General features: G+C 40.3%; 1 protein-coding gene across 5 annotated transcripts in view; it reads left to right on the plus strand.

Moving 5' to 3' along the window:
- Positions 1–21,303, plus strand: part of CNTNAP4 (contactin associated protein family member 4) — a 444,592-nt gene that overhangs the window by 313,066 nt on the left and 110,223 nt on the right. For all 5 annotated transcript variants that reach the window (XM_070062760.1, XM_051847278.2, XM_070062759.1 and 2 more), the window contains 4 exons: positions 15,745–15,948; positions 16,497–16,681; positions 17,462–17,605; positions 20,444–20,705. In XM_070062760.1, coding sequence (XP_069918861.1) covers positions 15,745–15,948; positions 16,497–16,681; positions 17,462–17,605; positions 20,444–20,705 — 795 coding nt within the window. The remainder of the gene's footprint in view (positions 1–15,744; positions 15,949–16,496; positions 16,682–17,461; positions 17,606–20,443; positions 20,706–21,303) is intronic.

A 21,303-nucleotide genomic window follows, 5' to 3' on the forward strand; every position in this document is an offset into this window, starting at 1 on the left:
TTAAGTGATTTCCCCAGCATCATATATGTAATACACATTCAGTGTAGGGTATACATTCAATACTAGTTCAGCAAAACCACTGATACAGTTTTGCTGAAGCTAGGGTACCACTCACAGTATTCATGTGGTAGTGACTGCGAACGTACAGCTTACTTTGAATTCTGTGTGGACATGGCCATTAGTCAGCGTTTTTAAAAAACGTATTGATTTATTTGAAAGGCAGAGTCACAGAGGGAATGAGAGAGAAAGAGAGAGAGAGGAAGAGAGAGAGAGAGAGATTGATCTTCCAATCTTTCATCTACTGGTTTACCCCCTAAATGGCCACAATGGCGGGGTCTGGGCCAGGCCAAAGCCAGGAGCCTAGAACTCCCTCTGGGTCTGCCACGTGGGTGGCAGGGGTCCAAGAGCTTGAGTCATCTTCCGCTGCTTTCCCAGGTACATTCCCAGGGAGCTGCATGGGAAGTGGGGCAGCCAAGACACAAACCAGTGACCTTATGGGATGCCGGGATCCCAGCCAGCTGCTTAACCCGCTGTGCCCAGACACTGGCCCCAGTCAATGTTTTTTGACTGTTAGCAAACAGTTATGACTACTTGTCATAACTCCAGTATTATACCTCCCCCCCAATACACACACTTTTTCTCATCTTTAAGTCTATGGAATATTCTATTTTGTGTGCTTCAATTGATGTCTTTGTGGTACCTGCATTTATTGTTTCCTGTTTGGCCTATGGCTAAAGTAGCAGTTCTTGGGGACAGTATGATTTTAAGCACAAACTGTAATGCATATGGCATAGTGGAAGGACCGGATTCAATGTGAAATGAAGTTGTATAGTTTTTAGATTACTATTAAAGAGGAAAAGTCACAACCTTAATGGGAAAAATACTCTCTCTGATACCTTGGGAATAACCCCAAATGGCTTGGATTTGAGTACCTTAGGGGAATGTGTGTGATCAAATTGACTTCAATCCCTCAAACTGTAGCCACACTCGTTCTCCACCTATTAATTCTATCAACCTTGTAAAATATTAGTGTGTTAAAACATTATTAGAGGGGCTGGTGTTATGGCATAATGGATAAAACCTCTGCTTGAGACACCATGTGGGCACCAATATGTGTCCCTGCTTTTTCACTCTTCCTATCCAGTTCCCTGCTAATGGCCTGGGAAAAACTATGGAAGATGGCCCAAGTGCCTGGGCCCCTGCACCCATGTAGGAGACCCAAATGATGCTTCTGGCTCCTGGCTTTGACCTGGCCCAGCACTGGCCATTGTGGCCATCTGGGCAGTTAGCCAGTGGATGGAAGACTTTCTCTCCCACCTTCCCTCTCTTCTTCCGTCCCTCTGTCTCTCTGTCCCTGTTTCTCCCTCTCTGTCATTCTTTCAAATAAATAAATAAATCTTTAAAAATATTAGATATTATATTAGCAAAATTTATTGAACACATAGTAATCTATGTATCAGAAACTATTCTTTTTAAGTTTATTTATTTATTTATTTGAAAGTCCGAGTTACAGAGACATAGAGACTCAGAGAAAGAGAGAGACACACAAAGAGAGACAGAGAGAGGCACAGAGATCTTCCATCCATGGGTTCATTCCTCAAATGGCTGCAAACCAGGCTGAAGCCAGGAGGGACCTTCCTCTGGGTTTCTCTCATGAGTTCAGGAGCCCAAGCACTTGGGCCATCTTCTGCTGCTTTCCCAGGTGCATTAGCAAGGAGCTGGTTCAGAAGTGGAGCAGCCAGTGCCCATATTCTTGGGATGCCAGGTTTGCAAGCAGTAGCCTCACCTGTTATGCCACAATGCCAGTCCCAGAAACTATTTTTTATTGGAAGTTTCTGATTTAGTTCTAACAACACAGTCAGTTAGATATAGGAAACCCAACATTTAATGCAGGAGTAAGAGACAAGCAGAATTGTATACTGGATGCTCTAAATAGCTTGTTCAGGGTTGCCTAACTCAGAAAGAGCTGGGAATACTGGTGTTCTCCACCTTCCAAAGGAGAGGTTGCATGTGCTGTTAGCAGAAGCCTCCTGCTGCAAGATGTTGTCTGCAACTCAATGGGGTAGCACAGACCCAAGATCACCTTGGGTTTTCTGCAGACATGCAAGGCCATTCTCCCAGACAAAGAGAGATGGCCGAGGTCTCTCTCCTGGTTCACAACCGCAGGTCACTCCTCCATGCTCATCAGAGGGGACCTGTCTTGAGGTTGAGGAAAGCCCGAGGTTTGCACAGAGCCTGCCGTTCTCTTCTGCCTGGGCCTTCCAATCTGCACCAAGTTAATACAACTCTAGGGTGAGCTTTGCCAGAGCCATTTGCTCAGGTGTGTGTACATCTGAGTGCTTCACAGTTCCTGAAATGGAAGAAAAGTAACCGTAGAGAAATTGGGAGCTTTGTCCAAAGTTATACAAGCTAAGTTAGATGTAGGATTTAATTCAGATCCATCACTTTCCAAAGCCAAGGCTCTTGACAAGTGCATGAATGAAGCATGTATTAACCTTTTATGCATTTATTGGCACTTGCTAAAAGATAATTATTAGAAAGATAAATTCTAAGGTAATACATATATATAAAGAAACATGGACAAAAGAAATATCAGAAGTACTGTACAAGCTAAGTGCAAGATAGCATAGCATGAGTGCAGGGTATCATGGATAAAGTGATAGTAGTATTCAAATATGTATTGTAGTAGATTTTTAAATCAGTTGAGCTATTTTCACATGGTAGGTTAGGAAGACAGCTGAATAGGAGAATCGGGGAGCCCCAGTCAGGCACAGGCGTAAGGATGCTGGGATGTGGAGTTTGTGTTTTAGTGTGGTCACTTAGACTAAAATGGGTGGGTGGAAGTTGGAGAGTTGAATCTAGAGGCAGTTAGGAGGCTTACTGTGGAGGGTTCAATCTGGAGGCAGTACTTCCTCAGGGGGCTTCTGCTCTGGTTTGTGTCAGTGACAGGGGACCCCCAAACTAGAGGAGAGCAATCGCTAAAGAAGAGAGTAGGCAGAGTGAAATATACTGTGGATTTCGAATCAGGAAAGCTTAGTCATTGTGTGTGAGCAGACACTGAAGTATCAGATTTGAAAAACTATCTGGAAGGTTGTATCATTGGCTGGGAAAGGACATGGAGAATAAATAGATTTTGGAAAGGAAAAGGAGAGAGAATTAATGCCATTGTTGACTTGTAGAGTGCAAGTGTCTGTGAAATATGGAATGTTGGAATTTCAAGCCCTTGGCTTGAAGGTGAAGAATTAAAACCTATATAAATATTATTAAGCTCAGTAAATCATGGAGTGTTCCACTTATTGTATCACTGTTAATAATAAAACTATGAAGTGCTTGGTTTGAACAACTACTCATGTGTTGAAAAATGGGAATGCATTTCTACCACTATTAAAACAGGTCCTTTTTATTGTTTCAGGTAGTCTAAACATTTTTACACGAAGTCCCCTTGTGCCTAATACATGTGTTTGCTGAAGCTGCAGATGCACGCTCGTCCTGTGATTATTGTGGGGAAAATGGCTATTGTGAGACCCACACATAATTTTACTGCCCTGTACCCCAACGAGTTAGAGCAATAACTTGTTATGAAAGAACATCAAGTGAATGGAAAATCCATATCAAAGGGCATGTTCTACTTTTATGTCAGTAAACTTGAAGTTGTTTTCTGAGTAATGAGAGAAGTAGAAGCTAAATTTTATGGGATCAAAGGGAAAGTATAAATTTCAGATTTCTTGGCCATAGCAACCGTGAACATGTTTATAGATCTGGACAGGAGATGTATGGAAGGAAATAACTGGTGGAAGAAAGAACAAGGGAAAGGAAAGGAAACCTTTGATGATGAAGGGGCACAGCTGTACTAAACGTCCCGAAGAAGAGAATGGTGAACTGAGGCAGGGGAAGGGAGCCCACTTGGGGAAAGTGAGTGTACCCACGTTGTCCTTCGGAAACCCCAGGTAAACCACGTGAGCACGCTGTTCTTCAGTTGTGGGTGAACTACTGAGTCCATTGTCCTTAGTGTGGGTACTAAACTCCTTTTCTGCATTGCTTGTGTAAGCATCCTCATTTTGTAATTGATGGTCTTCTCCTCCCACTCCCACAGAGCACGAGGAATGTCCAACTCTCTGGCCACGCTGGGCTGATTTTGGTGTGCCATGATTTCATGATTTTCTGAACCTGGTGACTTTGCATAATGCCTCCAGCAGTTGTCACAAATCCAGCCTTCATTCCTCTATGTAGATCATTCTCTTATTCATTCTCTGTCCTCAGCCTAGAAATTGATGTTCTGACGCCCTCCACCATACCTCGTGATCACATCAGGGGATGTTTTCACCCAGTCGTAGAGCAGCTTTTCTTATGATCTGCTTACATGTTCTCTTTCTGCTATTCATCTTGTAGGTAGATGAACGGATGAATACAGGCAAGCTTGGTGAGCCTCTGGATAGCTTTCTCCATCATCTTAGCGGCAAAGTCAACACGTTAAAGATCAGGCATGGGGCACAGACAGAACCGAGTGAGAAGACTAAATAAGAATAAATGTTTACAAGGGTTAAACTATTGTATTTAAGTGCTTAAACACAGACGCTTTAGACAAACTTGTGTGATATATTTAGTAAATGAAACATAAGTCAGTAATTATAAGACTCATGTCAACTATTTAAAATTAGAAATATAGGGGCAGGCATTGTGGTGCAGAAGGCTAAGTCACCCACTTAGATCGCCTCCATCCCATATCCAAGTGCTGAGATCAAGTCATGCCTCCACTTACAATGCAGCTCCCTGCTAATGTGTACTCCGGAGGCATATACCCCTTTCATCCAGCTTAAGTAATTGGGTCCCTGACACCTACATGCTATACCCTGATGCAGTTCTTGGCTTTGGTCTGGCCCAGCCCAGACTGATTCAGGCATCTGGGGAGTAAACCAGCAAGTGGAAGATATCTCTGTCTGTCTCTCTCTCTTGTGCTACCTTTCAAATACTTTTCAGGTTAATTGATTAAAAAGGAAGAGTACATATTTTATAATGTAAAGATAGTGAAAGCTGGACTATACATTGTTACCAGTAGATTTCCATTTAGAAAAAATGTAAATAGGAAATATAAAAAAGTAACATAAGAAGCACAACCATTCGCCTGGTGCAGGACACTGAATGAGGGGTGGGTAATAGTTTTCTGAGTATTCAGGATGTTGATCTCTCATGCTGCATGTCTGACTAGGGGAAAAATTAAAGCAGTAAATTTGTTAGATTTCCTGTAAAGAATATTTATAATTGAATTCAATGCCTATTTATTGGGGGAACGGCCACAGGGTAACTGCTAAAAGCTTAACCAAGGTGAATTAGGTATATCACGACTCTCACATTATTTATCAGCTAATTCTGTGACTGAGGAATCCTATTTTATGTCATAGTTTAGAAAGAAGATAGATTCTGGTCAGTCTAAAATCAAAGAGGATAAATTCTCCAATTATTTGCAAAGCTTATGGTCTTAAGATTTTAATTCAATGATAAGTGGAGCTCTATTAAAATTAAAATAAGTTTAGCTATTATAATACTAGAAAATAAGGAAACTATGGAACTCCATCAAGATCATGTCAAATGAATTTAGGGACTGTTGAGAAAGGTTTTACTGCCCAAAAATAGAAGTTCAAAAGAAACTCAATACAATTTTTGAAACATTAAATATTTTAAGTGAGTAGGTTCATGATGACAAAAAAATTCCATTGGTCACCTATGAGAGACATTAAGGATCCGATTTGTGTAACTAATAAATGAAGGAAAAACATCAGGCATTCACTGTACTTTTCTTACACAATATTTACTCCAGAATAACCATATAAGAGAGGAAGTTTCTCCTTAAAGAAATATTTCAAAGAATAAGTCAAAAGTGGTAATAGAACATGTCCATTTTTCAACCCTACATAAAAGAACAGGTCAGAATCACTACCAGGATTCACAAAAGTGAGAGAATTTTCTTTTCAGTATGAGTTGCATTAGTAGCACATAGCTAGTTCTGGGTGAAATATATTAAAAAACCTACTTCAGAGCTCTGAAGTTCAACTCCAACAAATAGAAAACTTGAGAGCACTTGATTTTTGAAAGAAAAGACGTAATCTCTAACGGGCTCTTTGCAAAGAACAAGCCGAAGGTAGGCAGGTTTCATTAGTCTGGGATGCGAGAGTACAGAGGTCAAGGTTGCCAGAGCAGCTGTTGGCCGAGGAGGGGACTTTCAAGACAAGGAGGTCAGAAGGGGAAGCCCGAGTTCCTGATGGACATTCCCCTCAAATCCTTGGCTGATTTCTGAGCTTCGAATGCCCAAGATGAGATACCAATGAACCCAAGGGAATGCTGCCAGAGAGGTTAAAGTTGTAAAGGATTTAGCACCTGCCTGGTGCTGAGCTCACCTTTGGAGTTCAGATTAGATTTTGTGAAGCTCCTTGGGTTCTCACATTTTCAACTGAAACAGCACAAACACATTGTTTTAGGAGGAAAGACCCCACCTTCGGTCCAATTGTTATATCCTAAGGCTAAGGACAAAACCACATTCAAAATGTCTTAAGTCCTGGAGCCAAACCTCCCTGTGGTCAAGGAGATCTGCCTATAGGTCAACCCCTAGGGGCACTTCTGTTTGGTTCCTGCCATCACTCTTCATCCCTCCACAGTCCTTCCCACCCTCCCCACTGTTCCCATCTTCTCCAATTCCCATCCCTTCTTCCCACTTCCTCCTCCTTTCTTGACCTCTGCTTACATATGGAGCCTCCCCTATTCAGCTTGTTATACCTCCATGGAGATGTTCTCCCTGACGGCCAGCCCAATTTGAATTTCTCTGTTCAAAACTCTCCTATAACCCTGTTCTTTTCTTTCACGTGTCACTTTGCATTTATAGATAGAGCTATAGACATGGGATTATTTGCCTGGTGTCTTTTCCTTTAGGCTGGAGGATCTATGGGGACAGAAGACTTCACGTTGCAGTGGCTGCTCCCACTGTTGCACTTGGCGCAGTCAGTAGTCAATAACTGTTGTCACATCAATGATTTAAGAAAAAATTCTTATCAGCCCTGGTGAAAACTGAATAACAGATCAATGTATAAAATTTTTAGACTCAGCAGCAGTTGGTTCATGGGAGAGATCTCTGAGATGAGCACATGAGATTTCAAATGTTGTTCTCATTAAAACGATAATAATCGCATACAAAATAATGAACGTAGAGGCATTTGGAAACTTCCATTTGATCCCCCCAGCATCTTTGTCTAGTATGAGAACTGGAACTGTTTTCTACTTATTCCAAATAAAGGAACTGAGAGTCAGCATTTAAGTGACTTTGGTGATGCTGCAACAGTCAGAAATAAATATTAGAGGCAGAAATAACGCTTACAACCTCCAACGATGCATTCAAGAGTCCTTGACATAGTAGAAGTTATTAATTTTGAGTCCACTTGAAGGTTAATTTAGATTGATATTTAAGTGGTTGTGATGGTATTTGTTCCCATAAACTCCTGGCATGTTGGTACTGCCCTTAACTCAGACTATTTAAAACCATGACAGTGAAGTCACCTTTTCCCTGTGGTTATATACAATACCTGATTCTGTGCCTCCTTCCTTTGTATTGTGTTCCTTTTAGTTGTCTTAAACTTAAGAGACCCTTAAATCATTCTGTGTTCGTTTATGTTACCATGCAAAAATAGTACAACCCATTTCCTGTTGATTTCTTGAGTGCTTGGTCTCGCCTCTCCATTGCTTTAAAAACCCAGTTCAGTAATGCGGATCTCGAGTGCCTATACATCATGCTGGTGCTTCGATATTTCTCTATACAATAGTTTAACAGCACTCAGTCTGATTTACGTTCCTTAGAAGTCAAAATTGGACCTCTGTTTAGCAATTCGTGTGTAATAATTTTCAAATAAAGAAACCGTGATCTGTGTTTAAGGCTTACTTCATGTTTAACCAAGAAGAGTTTGGTCTATACCTCTTTTATCCAGCTGATGAATGACCTGTGTTATTTCTTTCTTTGGTCTTTGGAGGTAGCACTTTTTTTAAAATTTCTATTTTAGGGGTGATTTTCAAGGAATTAAGAGATGAAGAACCTATTCATGGCTTTCAAAGAAACTTAATTGTTTAATGATTAGCGTACCACCTTACGCATTTTGTATTCCAGTTTTCCTTTTTGAAGGCTTTGCAGTCACGTAGCCCCATCAGTGTGCTGTGATTCGTGATTTAAGTCACTCGATCACTTCATCCCAGAAATGTTTTTTAGGGGTAAATCACCACCTGCACAACTTTCAGCAGGTACCACTAAGTATAAATAAATAAAGCATATTCATTGTCCAGGGCACAGTTCATTGGGCAGTGAAGTATTAATGTTCAGGGAATAGGTTTCTGTAAGCTTCTGGTTGAGTATCCCTTATGCTGTCATTGCCTCAGTATTGCTCAGAGACATCTGTTCCCGGGTTGCAGGTTAGAATTCCCAGGGTTCTCATTTGATGGAGGTCAGGCAGAGCCTAGGATACTGAATATTCACAGAGACCCAAACCATTCTTCTTGGTCGATCCTGATATGGCTGGGCCATGGAGCTCAATTTAAAAAGCCATACTCTCGGTATTATTTAATTTTTTTAGAAATCTGCTTGAGGAGTGGGGAGGACACTGTTTATATGAGGGTACTTCAGGGTTCATGGAAAATGAAATTAAAAGGTAAAGTTTATTTTCATGCCAAACATTTTTGGAGTGCATGCATTTTTTTCATCCTATGAATTTTCTATGAACTTCTTGAAGACCTCCTGTATAAGCAACAACCCCTCATAAGTCTGAGAAACCTCAAAGTTCTGGAGCAAGGGTGCATGGGCACAAAGATGAGAAGAACCAGTGGAATGGATGAGAATGAGGAACGGGCTGCGTGTGACATGTACAGTGGCAGAAAAACACTTTATTGCTCAAGGAGGTGAAGCATTGCTACAATGCAGCCCATCCTTTCCAGAGGGTGAGGCTCACCATCTCCTCTGCACATCCTAGAAGCATTCGGGTCTCGTCCTGATACCAAAGAGAAGCTCCAACGGAGGCATGAATGATCGCGTCTCAGGGATGCGTGTCTTCCTCAGTAGACTGTAAGCACAGAAGTGTTCTTCGTTTTTAAGCATCGCTGTGTCTTCCACTGTGTTGACAGAAGGCTTGAAGGATGGCAGAACACCTCTACCCATCCCAGCAGTGCTACACCTCCTGCAACTCCCTGCGTGTTTGCTGTTGGGGAGCTTTTAATCCCATGGAAGATTGCATTTCTAAACCACGTAAATCAAGCCGGCTGTATCCGTGGTCACAGGGAGAACGAGAGAGGAGAGTAGGCACTGTGGTCTTTGCAAGTCTCTCCTCTCCTTGGTCCTTGTCCTAGATGAGAAGATTAGAGATGGAAGCGTTCACTGAGGAGGCTTCAGTCGCCCACGACTGCTGTGGTCGTGGCTCAGACAGGAGCTGACGGAGAAAACCCACAGAACCCACAGACGCCTGGAAATTGTTCTTGCCGCGCCTGGCTGTGACCTGGATAATTAAGTGTTTCTCGTCCACTTCAGACACTGATTTTTTTTTTTAATAACTGCAAATACTCCAACTGCATGTATTAAACTGCTTTTGCTATACCCCTTTTCTTGCCCGATGTTTTACTCACAGATAACAACAGGAGTATTACTAGTTGTTAACGTTTGTTGATCGCCGATCACCTGCCAACTTCCAGAAGTTCTGCAGGTATAAACAGTCACAGGATCCTCCCGTGAAGAGTGTGCTCCTAGCATTCTCCTGTTGGAGATGAGGAAGCAGGGGTGAAGAGATGAAGTCCTTCCTGTCAGCCAGGGAATACGGCCCTTCCAAAACCCTAGTCCCTGCAACATGTGAACTTGCACCCGGGAAAGGTGATTGAGCTAAGGATCTTGCAATGGAAAGATTATTGTTGTTTATCCAGGTGGACCCGGTGTCATTACAGGGACCCTGTGAGACGTGAGTATGAGGATCAGGGTATGTCAAAGCGGAAGTGAGAGGGAGAGAGAGAATCTGAAGATGCTGGGATACTCATCTCATACATAGGAGGAGGAGCCAAAAGCCAAGAAACACAGTGGTCTTGGGAGGTGGACAAGGCAAAGGAAGGGATAATTTCCTAGGGGTTTCAAAAGTGAAGCAATCCTTGCCCACACCTTGGTGTTAGGAATTCTGAATTCCAGAATCACAAGGTGGCAGCTTTGTGATATTCTAAGGGAAGGTGTTTGTGGTTCCTTGTTAGAGCAACTACGGGAAATGAATCCAGTTGCACAAGGTGTAGTGAGCATCCGAACCTTGAAGGCTCGTTGCCTTAGTTACCAGGCTGAGCAGTAATAGACGTTAGTACCGATGGCTAACTCGGGGGTGAATGTTCAGAATAATTTGCAGTTTGTTACTAGAAAATTAGAGTTCATGTCCTTCTCATGGTGAGCCAGTGCATGATACAGCCATATCATCCGTGGTAGATAATAGCGCAATCATCAAAAATACAATCCCAGATAATAAGCCTATTAATGAACAAACTTGTAAGTAGAAAAATCATATTTCCTTTTAGTTGAGTAAAAGTCTTCTATTTTTTTGTGCTGTAGGTCTTCCACTGTTATAAATTTTGTTAACTTTGTGTTTCTCACTTTTCCTATAGCCAATTTTCTAATATTTATGCAAATCAACCATGTAGAAAAGATTCTTTCCAAAAAGTGTTTGACAATTGAAAGGAATAAGTATATTTACCAATAATCATTAATGTTAATTTAGAGCCATAATTTAGTGTTTATAAACAAATAAATGTTGGAGTAGATTAATGTTTTTAAAAAATCTGGATATTTTTACAGATTGATTTCAGTATAAAGATAAATTATTGTGAATGATCCTGCAATGCTTCTGTTGTGAGAATTTATCTGTGTTGGCCATGCTGTTTTAGTAGTTAGAAAATTCGGAGATCTTTGTGGAACAGCAAAGTTAAATTAACCCTGAACATGACCAGTGATGGCTAGGACTTAAACTATTGCTTTCCTGATCAATGGCACATAGCCCAAATGTACTTTTTTTATGAGTAATGTTGAAGGAAAATTTTTGAAAATACAACTCTCATTCAAATACAGAGTAAACACATATAAAATCATTTGATTTATAAATGAATGAATCACAAGGATGCTAATGTTAGTTCAAAGAAAATTCAAGAGAGACAATATATACAAGGATCTAGGAAGAATGATGGAATGATTTTGTTAGGCAAGCACACAAGTAGTCAATGTCCAACAGGGCAATAAAACTATGACCTTTGAGGCTATACAAGGGTATTTCAAAAAGCTCTTGGAAAAATGAAATTAAAAGGTATTTCTTTTGGTGTAAAAATTTTTGAAATCTGTGCATATATTTTTTACATAATACACAATTTCCATGGTTTTTAAAAATTTATTTATTTATTTGAAAGTTGGGGTAGGAAAGAGGGAGAAGAGGAGAGAGAGATCTTCCATTTGTTGGTTCACTCCCTGAGTGCCCACAACAGCTAGGGCTGGGCCAGGCTGCAGCCAGGGGCCAGGAGCTTCATTTGGGTCTCCCATGTGGGTAGCAGGGACCCAATGCCATGAGCCATCACCTGCTGTCTCCTAGGGTGCCCATGAGCAGGAAGATATAGGGAGTGGAAGCAGAGCTTGGCCCCAGGCACTCCAACGTGGGATGTGGGTGTCCCAAGCAGTAGCTTAACCTGCCATACCTCAATGCCTGCTCCCAAATTTCTATCTACTTATATTTTTTTTATTTGAAAGAGAGAGAAAGAGACAATGAAGAGAGATCTTCCATTCACTCCACATTGTTTTGGAAGAATTTCATGTTTTCTATCAAACAGAAGTAATTTATATTTCTATTGGCAAAAATCTAAAAGCTAATATATAACTTTACAGAACCTGGCTCTCATCAGTAACAAATAGTAAAATAAAACATTTATTAATTCATCTAGAATTGAATGGTTTTTAGGCAGGCCTGTTAGAAAATGCTCAAGTATTACAGTGATACAAAATTATTCCTTTGCTTTATTTCAGGTTTTCCCAGTTTTTCTTAACAATAGTAAGATTATTTTCAAGGCAGGTTATACATCTTCCTCTCCAATTAGTAGCCCTTGGAGAACAAGATATAGCTGTTACCTATATAACCCAAATGCTCTTCATCTCTATTGCAAAACATTATTTTGTTTTCATTTAGTTCCAGATTTTATAACCTTAATGGCATACATCATAGGTCAGCATTTTGTGATTATAGTTTAAAATCATTTTTAATTAGATGCATTTTTTGTAAATAACATTATTAAAGTGACATTCAAAAGGTGTTATTATAAATAGATATACTACCAAAATGACACTAATAATCCTCCAGAATGCTTTCATTTGATGAGAATCCACCTTTATATCTTGCGTATATGTTACCTGAAGTTTTCCTGATGATTTACTCACATTCCGAGTTTCACTTAGCGTTTTTCCTCTGAAGGACACTGTATAAATGCACATGAAATCCAGGCTGAGAATGCAGCCAGGGTGCTGATTTTCCCTTTTCCGTGCTTTCTTCCTTTCAGGCTCAGTTTTTCCAAGGGAGGTGACTTTACTGCTACTTCTTATTTCCTGTCATTGTCATTCCTCAGCTATCCACAGAGCTTTCTTTCATGACGGTTGAATGGGATAGTGTTGGGAGAATGTCCAGGTTTTTTTAAGTCCAATACTCTAAGAGTTTTCCTAGTTTGTGGGGACAAGTTCTAGGACTTAAAGTCTGCAGTGAGTGACAAGATTATTCCTTGCAGTCAACCTCAGCCTCAAGTTTCTAGACTTGGAGACCTTTCCCAGCTACCTCGAATGACCATAGTCTTCGGTTGCTCTTGATTAGAACACCTGTTACAGTCTCTAATAGATTCATGGATTTATTTGTTCCCTTATTATATACCATCTGTCCACCCCAAATGTAAGCATGGTGAGGAGTGGCTTCCTATTTGTGTTGAATACTCTTTTATTCTAGCATCCAGCATGGTGCTTCAAACATGTTGGCCTAAATAAAATTGTATTGAAAACATCATTGGATTGCATAATTGCATCCATGGGATGTAAGCAGAGAGTAGGTAAGAGCTGGAGAAAACGGGAAGTGACTTCAGTTTAAGAGATGAAACAGAATACCATTGCTTGAGGCATCAGCTGTTTGATATGTTCTTCACTACCCCGTTTTGCTGGTGGAAATATCCCAGACACAAAAGATTTAGGTGCCATGGAAGATGAATATGTCCATTACAATGTAATAATAACAGCAGTGTGAAAAAAGAGAGAAAGAAATAGTAGGCTACAGTAACGTAGGCTAAGCCTTTTATGGGAAAAAATCTCATGGTAGCTAATTCCAAAAATAGTATTTATCTAAAATAAAATCATTACTAAGATGGTTGCCTTTAAGCGATACATTAACTCAGAGATAACTGCATTGCTCCAAATATGTCAGCATTTAAAGTCTGTCTTATTGGAATTTTTCTTAATTTATTATAATATAATAATCATAGAACACATTATTTGTATTTGACAGAGTTATGTTTTTACCATGCACATTCATCCAGCTATATAACAAGGAATAATTGTTCCGTTAACATTATTCTTTCTGCAGAATGCAATGTTTATTCATGTGCACTTGGTGAGTGAATTCTTTATAAGCACATTAGCAAGATGTGAAAAAAATCAAACCTTTGAAATTTCAAAAGTTAGCTTCATAAAATAGTTGAAAGAAATTTTGAGGGGTTGTGGATAGAAATGGTTCACAAAATATGATGGATGATCTGAATGAAATGCACATTTGGGCATACAAATAGCTATAATAATTTTGTCAAATGCAACAAGATGAGTAAGCTGTAATGTCATTTTGTTGACTGGAAGAACTCAGCTTTCCAGTTGAAAAATAGGTTTATATCTTATTGGTTTCTCCTAACCCCTTCATTTATTACATAAATACACTCTCAAGGATAATCGCCTTGAAAAATTTTTGATTTGTGAAAAATAGAAGATACTTCTAGGATTTGTGAGTATTATAAGTTCTTTTGCATGTCTCTTGTTCAAGGTGCAACCGATTTTGACAGATGTACTGTTATGTTACTGGTATAACATGACACCATTTTCAGATGAGCTGAATAAGAGTGATCTTGACAATGAGTAGGTAAGACATTGTCAGAAAGCTAAAAAACATGTCCATGTCACCATCTTAAATGCAGCAGAATAGACCTTACAGTAGCATTAAGCCAGTGTCTTTTCAACAATGCCCTTGAGAAGACAAAAAATAGCATTGCTTTAAATACTGTCACTTAACCATGAAAATAATAAAATGAGACAAAACACAATGGTCAGTTATAGGTGCTTGAAGTGGCATTTTATGACTCTGTGGCAAGTATGTGTATTTGTGTGGATCTCTTGCATATAACATGTATATGAAAGAATTTCAAGACATTAGAACCACTTTTTTGGGTTAATAGATGGCACAGTGGGTTAAGCCACTGCCATGTGAATGCCAGTTAGACTTTGGAGGCTCCACTTCCGATTCAACTCCCGCCTAAGGAGCCTGAGGAAGCAGCAGAAGATGGCCCACAGGCTTGGGTCCCTGCCAGCCACACTGGAGACCTGGATGGAGTTCCAGGCTCCAAGCTTTAGCCTGGCCCAGCTCCAGCTGTCGCAGCAATTTGGGGAGTGAATGAGAGGATGGAAGATTCTCTCTCTCTCTCTCTCTCTCTCTCTCTCTCTCTTACCTTTCCTCTCCCTTCCTCTCTGCCTTTCAAATAAATATTCTTTAAAAAAGCACTTTTTTCTGGAGCCAATGAAAATTTAGTTTCAACATGTCAAGAGTATCATTGAAGAGTTGATCATGAATAGGCATGGTGGTTTTATAAATGTTAATTATAATCGTTACTCTGATTTCTCTGATGGCATGAGAAAAATGGTTAAAGATATTCTGTATATAAAGAGAATTGAAAATGAATCTTGATGTGAATGGAAGGGGGGAGGGAGAGGGAAAGGAGAGGGTTGCGGGTGGGAGGGAAGTTACGGGGGGAAAAGCCATTGTAATCCATAAGCTGTACTTTGGAAATTTATATTCATTAAATAAAGTTAAAAAAAATAGTTACACATAAAAATAAAAAAAGATATAGGTGTGAATAACTAGTAGATGATTAATCAATACCAATTTCTATTAGCAGATAATTGAAGAACGTTTGATGTATGACTGCGTGGCTAACATGCCGTGTGAGTCTGTTGATAGTATATCTCTAGGGAATAAGGCAACTTGAGTGTTTATTATGTGGGATGAAAGACTTCCTCGGCTCTCATCATTTTGTCAAGTCTCTATTTTAAGGCTTTTTCTCTTGTGTTCTTGATATCTTTGAAATCTTTGGGTTGATGTATTCCCCTCTTTGGGTTTCTTAAAATAATTAAAACCATTTCAAAGAGCCAAAAAATAGCCTCTAATAATATAAAAGAGCTAGAAGTACATTTTCAAATGTGTTTCTAGAACACGAATTTTGTGTCCAGGGTAGTGAAAGCTGGACTTGAATCCATCCAAGGTTTTGTTAGACATCTGATGGTCATGTCTTCCCTTGTTAGGACCAGCCCAGAGCTGAGCTGCAGATGTGTGTGAGTGACTACACACGATCGTGCTCTCTATCTATGTACATGAAAAGTGCTTTCCTGGACATTATGTGTATCCTTAGCATGACTGTTCTTATCTTTGTCTCTAGGATCAGAGGTGGTTGATCTGGATGGGAAAAGTTCCCTTCTCTACCGATTTGATCAAAAATCCCTGAGTCCCATGAAAGATATTATTTCTTTGAAATTTAAAACCATGCAGAGTGATGGGATTCTACTCCACAGGGAAGGGCCGAGTGGAGATCACCTCACGCTGGAATTGAGAGGAGGAAAGCTCTTTTTCCTTATTAATTCAGGTAAAGCTCTTTTTCTGTGAGTTGCTTGGAAATCTATTCTTCTGATGTCACTTGGGTAACTTTATGCTTTTATGGCTTAGCTTTTAACACTTGAAGTGCCTTATCCTCAGATTTGAGGTCTTGCGTGTATGTGAATATCACTCTGTCATGTGAAAATGGTTCATATTTTGCAAATCCCACAAGCCTCTCATTTAGTGTTTTTTTCCACAACGCTGGTAGAACTATGTAGCTATTTCCTAATGTCATAAAGAAAGGGATGGGTCATTGAAAAATATTGAGGTAGTAAAAATAATGAGATTGTAGCAAAGATAAAATTTACATAGAAGATGAGCAGGCAATGGGTAATAATAATAAAAAGAATTAACAGTGGAAACATCACAGCAAGGTTGAGAGACTATTATATTCAGACTTCAGGTAAATCCATTGCGGTATTGGGATGGAGTGCATGGCAGGAAGACGCGATTATTATGAGACTCTGATTCACTAAGGGAAACTTTTTTCCCCCTTGTTCTGGGAGTAATGATGCTGTTACTTTTTTCTCTTCAAAGGTGAAGCGAGACTGCCCTCTGCCCACAGCCCGATCAGTCTCACCCTGGGCAGCCTGCTAGATGATCAGCACTGGCATTCTGTGCTCATCCAGCGTGTGGGCCAACAGGTCAACCTCACCGTGGATGAGCACAGGCACCGCTTCCACGCACAGGGGGAATTCACTTACCTGGACCTTGATAATGAGGTGTGATGGTTACATTCCAATTACTACGGATTTTAGGATACGCATGCAGCTGAGCTATCTCAAATAAAGTATTTTCTAGAGAACCCAGCTTTTACAGTAAATCACAGAGCTGGTGGAGCATGTCCAAGGTGTCCAAACTCACAATAGCAGGAATGAGCAGAGAATGTTCAAGGTTTCATCTTGCCCCCAGTATATTAAGTTATTATATTATAGATGTTTTGGAGATGGTCTTTTTTACCTGAAATGTGCAGTCACAGAATGTCACATGTAAGGAAATTGCCTTCACAAAGAGATCACGTCACCACAAGTAAATATAGTACTTCCCTGTGCTGTAGGGTACCCCTGAGCAGTGTAGATCATACAGAGAATGTAGCAATAAACACGTTGGTTAATGAAGTCACTAACAACTGACTCAAATGCACACATCTTATTAGGTACAAGAAGTATATATATAATAAAAAAGTCATTATAATTGTGTGCATTATTAAACAGATCATGTTCTTACCTTGAATGTAAAGATCTATTTATTTTTCTTCATCAGCCTATAAGTGTCAAAACCAGGTGTGATGAACAACTTGGAGGAATAGCCAAGTTCCAGTGTAAATGAAAATGGAATGCATGTGTTTGTTTTAGAATCTGTATCTTCATTTTCTTTCAGCTTAGGGTGCTGAAAATCGAGTTCTGGGTGATGATTACAGTCATAGTTGCTAGTCATAATTATTTAAGCAGATTATTAGAAAACCACTAAACAGTATTATTGATGCCATTTTTCTTTCTAAGATCAGCTTTGGAGGGATTCCAGCACCTGGAAAATCAGTGTCATTCCCACAAAAAAATTTCCATGGATGTTTAGAAAATCTTTATTATAACGGAGTGGATATCATTGATTTGGCCAAGCAGCAAAACCCACAGATCCTCACCACGGTAAGCATCTTCACACGTGGGGATGCGTAAGCCTACGCATCTTGTGCCTAGCACTGCAATAGACATGGTGGCGCGGTGACCAAATCAGAGTTAGGTAGAAGGAATAAGTTCTCAGCGCTATGCAGTGTGGTAGGGTGACTGTAGTTCACCATAATCTATGATGTATTTTCTGAGCAAATACAAGAGATGAGTTTCAAGGCTGCAAACATACGATAATGGCCAAGAGGGCAATGTTAATCATCTTGATTTGATCAATACATGTTGTATGCATATATTGAAATGTCTCCCCTTACTCCATAAATACAATTGTTGTTCATCGAGAGATTTTTAAAAAATAAATTAGGGGCTGGTGCTGTGGTACAGCAGGTTAAAGCCTTGGTCTGCAGTGCTGGCATGCCATATGGGTGCCAGTTCGTGTCCTGGCTGCTCCTCTTTCAATCCAGCTCTCTGCTATGGCCTGAGAAAGCAGTAGAAGATGGCCCAAGTCCTTGGCCTCCTGCAACTGCATGGGAGACCTGGAAGAAGCTCCTGGCTCCTGGCTTTAGATCAGCACAACTCTGGCCGTTGTGGTCATTCGGAGAGTGTGCCATCAGATGGAAGACCTCTCTCTGTCTCTACCTTTCTTTGTAACTCTGTCTTTCAAATAAATTTTAAAAAAGTAAAAGTAAAAGGGAGAAAAAAACTATGCCTCTGTTTCACACAATAGCATTGCTTCATGTTAGCTTCTCATTTGAAATGATGTTTTAGAGATTATTCAAATTTAAATGTTTTATCTGATTGGCAATATGCATAAAAGGGATTAGTTCTCTCTAAAGGAACCATAATTCACAGGCCGTAGTATCTTATTTTTATGTGAACTAAAGCAGGGTTTATTTTTCTTTTTTTTTTTACAGTTGATGTTTTAATTTAGTTGGATGGTATTACTCCCAGGAGACCAATTTCTGTTGCTCTATGATTTCCTTAATAAGATTTTCCCTGACAAACTCACTAAATGAGCATACAGAGTTTCTGGAATGAAATAACATCCACGTACATTAGACAGACATTTGAAAAACTCGTATTTTGCCATGGTCATTCATGACAAGTAAAGGAAATGCATAGGCTGTTAGCACGTTGCATCTGCCGATCTGTGCAAAGAGTAACGTTGGTCACCTTGTGTTGCATTCGCATTCCATGGAAATGCAGCAGAATTTTAAGCTGGCTGCCTTGATCAAGGTCAGCCAGGGAAGTGTCAGGGATATGGGAGTTATGAACATGGGATGCGTTTTAGGACTTGGGTCTTAGGCCTGGCAGGAGACTGCCGAAGATCAGAGTCGTCAGCAGCTCAGCAGGCGGCAATGGTATGCTTGGGCGTGTCGCGGTGTGTGGGCTGTTTTCAGCCTGTAGAGGAAGCTATGGAGGGGGCCTTTGAGAATCATGGCTCCCATAGGCCCAAATGGTCAGCTGTTGGGAGAGTCAGCAGGTGACCGTGGAGGGCAAGGACTAGCAAGAACACACCAGCACCTCTGTGACCAACCTTGTTGGGCCGGATCACGGGAGCACTTTGGAGCAAATGGCTCATCTTGTACTTCTGATTGTCATATATCACCCAGGCTTCCTTTTTACTGAGAGAGAGAGAGACAGACAGACAGACAGGGATAAGGCAGGGCAATTTGGGAAATGCGGGTCCAGCGTTGTCAGTTTGGTAATAATCAGCAGACAGTCCTGATTTGAAAGCATTTCTTTCATTGCTTAAAATTCAATCCATATAAATTGAAATTCAGGTTGAGTCAGCAAATCCCAGAGCTCTTTGCGAGATTTTTTATTGTTTATAAAGTATTTCACTCCTAACACTTTGTAAAAATTGATGGTGTTGATAGAATATCCAGCATGACTTATAAATAGTTTTCCTTTAATAAAAAGGAAAAAAATGATTTTAAACGAAAATAAAAATATTGTAGATACATGGATGTGTTTGTTTCATTCATTCAATGAGCACCTAGAAACTGCTCATGCAAGGAGTGTACACTCTTCATTGGCAATGGGGTTTGCTGCTTGTAGGGTTGCAGGCAGCTATCCCAGTGATGCTTAACAATAAACTAGTTTTCATTTTAACTAATTGCAAATTAATCCCCAAATTAATATGTCATGGTAGTTATAAGTGGTGGGGCCTTTGAGAGGTGGTTTTTAAAAGTTAGTTGAGGACATTTGTGGGGTCCCCATAATGATGGTGTTAGTGGCTTTATAAGAAGTGGGGAGAGAGGCCCAGGTTAGCACCCTTGTGCTGTCTTGCCCTGGGGTCCCCCCCTCTGTGTTATGGCGCAGCAATGGCTCACCAGACGCCATTGCCATGCACTTGAACTTCCCGTGTTCCTAACTGGGAGCTAAATAAACTTCTGTTCTGTGGCATTCAGTCGTAGTAGCAGTAAATGGATTAAGGCAGTAGGCTTGATCGTCTGATGATTGCTTTCCCTTGATGGCCTTGAGGATGTCATTCATTGGAACGAGATGTTTGCTTACAACAAAAGCGAATTCCCTTTCAGCAGAATTACAATACAGCCACATGTTTGTGTTTCCTTTCCAACATGTATTCTTCTCAGCGAGACTGATTTCATTGACTTCGAGTCTATATTAAAAGTGAGAAGTGGGGAGAAGACCAGAGAAGAAGGTTGAGGAACCTTTAGGATAAGTGGCAAGAGTGGATTTCCACATAGATAGGATTGTGTTATTGTTTAACTCGAGGATAATATGAGATGGATCAGGAGACTTTGTGAATATTTCAAATGCTGCTATGAATATGACGAGAATGGCGTCCTGAAAGCTCTCTCTCTTTCTCCCTCCCTCTCTCTCTCTTTTCAGGGCAATGTGTCTTTTTCCTGTTCACAACCGCAGTCTATGCCTGTGACTTTTCTGAGCTCCAGGAGTTACTTAGCCCTGCCAGGCTCGTCCAGAGAGGATGAGGTTTCTGTTACTTTTCAATTTCGAACCTGGAATAAGGCAGGGCTTCTGCTCTTCAGCGAACTGGAGCTGGTTTCCGGGGGTCTCCTCCTCGTTCTCAGTGATGGGAAACTGAAGCTGGAGCTCCAGCAGCCCGGAAAATTACCCAGTGACATCACAGCAGGTAATAAATGTCCTCCTGCAGGCAAAGCATACGGGTTTGAACGATTTTATTATCTGTGTCCCTTCTCTGAAGATTTTGTGTATAACCAAAAAATTAATATTTGTTTAAAGAATGAATGCTTGAGTTAATAAGATTATCAGTAGTCTTCCTTAGAGGAATTCGGTTCCAATTTCCTTTTACATTTAATCCCAACATTAGCGGTTCTTATTAACCAAAATAACAGTTGTGAGGCAATAGAAATTTCCTTCTGTGACTTCCTCCCACTTCAGATAAATCAACATAAGTATCATTTTTTGTTATAAATGAGGAAATAGGTCTTTGGAAAAAAATGGAAAAAGATCAAAAAGTGAACTGGATGTCCTTCTACAGAAAACAAGACTTTGTCAAGCACAGGTGTTTTCTGGCTTGGTCTGTGCGAGGAGGAGTGAGGTCTTCCCTGGGATCATCCATACCTCTATATTAATCCATAATGTGAAAGTTCAGTGTTCGGTCAAATTAACTCTGCTTACTGATTATTTTGTAAATGGTTGGATACGTCTCGGGGAGGGGATGCAGAACTTCTTTCTACAGAGCTCTACATTCGGACGCCAAGTAGGGT

This window comes from Oryctolagus cuniculus, chromosome 18, assembly GCF_964237555.1.
Source record: "Oryctolagus cuniculus chromosome 18, mOryCun1.1, whole genome shotgun sequence".
Classification (NCBI taxonomy): Eukaryota; Metazoa; Chordata; class Mammalia; order Lagomorpha; family Leporidae; genus Oryctolagus; species Oryctolagus cuniculus.